The sequence below is a fragment of the Anneissia japonica genome, unplaced genomic scaffold (genome assembly GCF_011630105.1).
Source record: "Anneissia japonica isolate Jap-2015-1 unplaced genomic scaffold, ASM1163010v1 scaffold997_len2565447_cov190, whole genome shotgun sequence".
Taxonomy (NCBI): Eukaryota; Metazoa; Echinodermata; class Crinoidea; order Comatulida; family Comatulidae; genus Anneissia; species Anneissia japonica.
Window position 1 is genome coordinate 1,781,458 of NW_022696369.1, and position 4,725 is coordinate 1,786,182.

The following is a 4,725-nucleotide window of genomic DNA, read 5'->3' on the forward strand; positions in this document are numbered from 1 at the left end:
ATATATATATATATATATATATATATATATATACAATACACGCTGCAAACAAACATTGCGGAATTTATGCTCAATTAATAAAACTATTAACATAGTGGTGTATTGTAAGATGATACATTGGATTATTTTCATAGATGGATACCCTCTTTACGATGAGTACTATTGCAGAATATTACTACGGTACTGTAACCGATGTGATCGGTAGTTTCGAAGATGGCAGTGGCTTGAATATTACATTTAGCGTCAGCTTCAATGATCAGTTTAACATAACAGATGAGCAACTTCTTGAAGTTTTCTTAAACGGCTTAACTGGTACAAATATGGATATCCTTAAGCCTGACAGTCAAATTGTACGGGACACGATTGAAATTCAAGAACTAGGTATGAATACTAGCTAGTCGGATGTACATATAATTTTTACTAAAAACTGAGAATAATTTTGATAATTCTGGCAAGTATTTTGTCTCTGTTCTGGATGTTCCACAGTAAAATATTATGGAAAGCTGGCCCCTAATTAATAATGACATCAACTTTTGGGGTTTTTACACTTTATAATTATATAAAAAAACCTTTTATTGAATGAAATCCTTTTCAACGATAGTGTAAATAAACGTGCCATGAGCGGTTGTATCGTCACTTGATACGATACAAGTGCAAAACTAGAGCGCCTAAAAATATTATTATTATTATTATTATTATTATTATTATATATATATATAGGCCTATATACATATATACTCTATATATATACTCTATATACATATATAGGCCTATATACTCTATATACATTTCAGAAAGCAATCCCTGCGCAGAAAATACCGACAACTGTACAGCAAGACTGTTCCTTGAGTGCGTTTACCTAGGCAACGAGCAGTACACGTGCCAGACGTGTTTCCATGGATATGTGTTATCAAATGACATATGTGTTGGTGAGTTAAATTTATATATTCAATTAAACAATCAATCAATCGATTGATTGATTGACTGATTAATTGATTGATTGATTGGTTACTTGATTTATTGATTGATCAACCGATCTAATCTTAATAACTAAAATTAACATGCAATTTAAAAAAACCGTGTAATTAATAATTTTAAAAAATGAGACTTTAGTCAGTTTTATTAATTTAAAATGTTTTAATGTTCAGACTATTTTGACCCTTGTGAATGAGAAATGCAATATAATTCATTTTAGGTGCTGATATGATTGAATTAATTAATTAATTTTATGATTTACATTACTTTAATTTCATAAGATTATAATGAATGTAATGACAACCCATGTGGAAATAATGAAATGTGCATCAACTCGGTTGGAGATTATACGTGCGTGTGTAATGATGGTTATGTGGCAGTTTCCTCCAGTTGCCTGGCTGTTACGTCTTTCCGTGGTGAAATACGCGTTGTGGCAATAAACACATCAGAGGAAATGGCAGCCTGGGATCCACAGTTAGAAGACCCGACGTCAGAACTTTATCAATCATACGCGGAACACATGTGCATAATTGTAAGTCTTTTTCGGAGCTTAACCATAAAGATTTGTCCACACTATCAAATTTCATAAAAAAAGCATCACTTAAAATTTGATGGAACATACAGTGGAACACGTTCAACTTTTTTTTTATACAATTTGATGATACGTGATATGACGTCATCGTACCCATATATGGGCACATCACATTTTTGTCACATAAAATTTGATAGTGTAGACAAAGCTTAACACATTTGATGTGAATAAGTGATACGCCAATAGAGAGAGAAAAAAATACATATTATTATGTAGGCCTGATTATAGAACTACGTTTAACTCACGGGTTAATTTGTTTTTCTCTAGGTGACTCATACCTACAGTGCGATTCTGAGTACATCGACGGAATTTTACAATTGTTCAATCATTGGATTTAAAGAAGGAAGTATAATAGTTGTCTACCAAGTCAATTTCTTTTCTAATACAACGATGCAGGGAGACGAATTACTGCAATTAATTCACAACGAAACAGATATACATGACCGCTTATACTCGGACAATGACATGCGCAGTATTACCATAGATTTGTCATATGAGGCAGTTGGAGAAAGTAAGTACAATAGAAATTAAGCAATTATTGCTTAATTTCGCATAATTTTATTAGTAACATGTCCATTAAAATGGCGCACTTTGCCTCCCATCCCTAAAAAAAGGGAGCCTTGCGCCAAGGCATCCCAACTGTAAATTTCCTAAGCCAATAAAAATATTAACTATTTTAAATTACTTCATAGCGTATCACTTTATTTTTTCAATAAGTTTGCGCTCCTACTTAACCCACCCCATCTCCCAATTTAAGCTTTCGCACTATATTGTTGTGTATATTTATTTAATGTCATCAAAAACAAATATTTCCTAGCTTAATCTGTATTTTCTGGTTTTTTTTTTGTTTTTTTTTAGATCTACCTATCGTTTGTGACGATTATTGCTATAACGGTGGCAATTGCTCTATAAATTCTCTTTTGGAAAGAACGTGCAGGTACCGTAACTATTGAGAATGATACAACTGTTATAAATTGTATTTTAACAAGGATGTTGCTAGTGTGAATATTAATATGAAATTATTGTTCTGGTTTTACTTCCAGTTGTGCTTTTAAGTTCACTGGTGACCGTTGCAGAATATGTTCTTAATATTTACTATATAGAATACTCCTTAATACTGAATAATGCCCTGTAAATGTATCGTCAAATATTAATTTATTTGTATACGCTCAGCATAATATTTTAACAGATATTTTTCTTAATAGGATAATACATTATTGTTATTTTGAGGTAGGCCTACTTGATAAAAAGTATATATTTGATGTATTCTGTTTTTTTATGCACGTCAGAAACTCAGTGGCTGCTCTAGGGGAGGACAAGGGAGGGGGAATCCCCCATAACCATTTTAAAAAACCGATTGTTACATCTTGTCTGAAATTGTATCTTGTATAATTATGTTTAAAATAAAAATAAAATAAACATTCTTAATAGCGTCCTGGAGATGTATTCTTAAACATGGGTTTTTCTACCTTGTGTATTTTACAGTTGTCTGGGGTATTTTACTGGAGAGAGATGCGATTCAGTCGCCTGCCCAACAAACTATTGTCAAAATAGAGGCAATTGTTCCATCACACTAGAAAATCCGGTTCCAGTTTGTAGGTGAGTGAGCATTTTTAAATTGTTTTAAAAACAAGATTAATCAACCAGGAATTGCAATCATTCTGATTCAGATTGTTACAACTTGTCTGAAATTGTATCCTGTATAATATGATTAAAATAAAATAAGATAAAAATAAAATAAACATTCTCCTAAATAGCGTCCTGGAGATGTATTCTTAAACATGGGTTTTCCTACCACCTTGTGTATTTTACAGATGTCCGGAGTATTTTAATGGAGAGAGATGCGATTCAGTTTTCTGCCCAGCAAACTATTGCCAAAATGGAGGCACTTGTTTCATCACACTAGAGAATACGGTTCCAATTTGCAGGTGAGCATTTTTAAATTGTTTTAAACAGAAGACATTAAAGTCAGAATAGTAATCATTCTGCAATTTTGAGAGTAAAGAAATTCGTAAAGAAAATTAATGTAAATACATAATAATGGTCTATTGAAAACCAACACAGAAATTCAGATTAAGCTCATAAGGGCCCTCGGGGCCGCATTATTGTCTACCACGACCAGCACGCTATGAGACTATCCCTACTCTTCACTCATCACTGCGCTACCTCACCCTCAGTTATGGAAAATGGTTGTGTTTAGCATTCTGATGTCTTTTATATTTTCAGTTGTCGTGTCGACTACACAGGGAATCAATGCGAAACAAATGGTACGTATTTTGAAGCTAAAGGTTATCACAGTATATCCTATTGCAATTAGTGTTACACAATAGACCTAGCATGCTTCTTCAAGATCTTTCAGAAATCATGACATAATTCATCCATCAATCCGAATAACGGTGCAAGATATACTTAGCTCCAAAATCAATTGCAGAGCAATGTGTTGTGGGCGTCTTTTTAGCTCCGGAATCAGTTGACTTTTTCTCTAAGCCCCGCCCCTAGAATATTGTTGCTAATGTTAAACAAAACGACAGTGTTTGTTTTTTTAAATTGTTTAAATTATCTTTATTTCTATAGGTGGCCAAAAAATGTACGAGCTTTGCTCTTTTTTGGTCATCCTTCCATATTGTTTATAATCATATTTAAATCATTCTATGGAAAATAAAACTGGAAACTGTATGAGGCACCAAATGTACTTCCATTATTTAACAAAATTATACACATATACTTCATTATTTAATATATAATTTAACATTTGTTCATTATATACATATAATTAATTTTGCATCTAACAATTATATATAAATAATTGGTGGAGCAATTTTCATTATTTATAAATAATTTAAACTGGCAAAACATTGTTTATATATAATTTGAACTAGCCAAACATTATTTATAAATAATTTAAGTGCCAATAGTCATTATATATAAATAATGATTTTACTCAAAGTCAGTATTTATAATTAATTATTTTAACCGCATATCATTTATGAATAAGGAAAATCGCTCCACCAATTATTTATATGTAATTGTTCGCAGAAAACTCATTATATGTATATAATGCATGTACATCATTTTATATAAATAATGGTTTCACATACAATTATTTAATGCCGAAATCATTATATAGAGTGTATATATAACTGATGAAAAACCATAAT

The 4,725-nt window shown here is 31.6% G+C and overlaps 1 protein-coding gene across 1 annotated transcript in view; it reads left to right on the top strand.

The window, feature by feature from the left end:
- The window catches only part of LOC117102007, a 38,122-nt gene that overhangs the window by 31,312 nt on the left and 2,085 nt on the right, over window positions 1-4,725 (top strand). Inside the window, exons 43-50 of the mRNA XM_033242212.1 lie at window positions 135-381; window positions 795-929; window positions 1,257-1,507; window positions 1,835-2,078; window positions 2,426-2,504; window positions 3,053-3,166; window positions 3,382-3,495; window positions 3,794-3,834. Coding sequence (XP_033098103.1) covers window positions 135-381; window positions 795-929; window positions 1,257-1,507; window positions 1,835-2,078; window positions 2,426-2,504; window positions 3,053-3,166; window positions 3,382-3,495; window positions 3,794-3,834 — 1,225 coding nt within the window. The remainder of the gene's footprint in view (window positions 1-134; window positions 382-794; window positions 930-1,256; window positions 1,508-1,834; window positions 2,079-2,425; window positions 2,505-3,052; window positions 3,167-3,381; window positions 3,496-3,793; window positions 3,835-4,725) is intronic.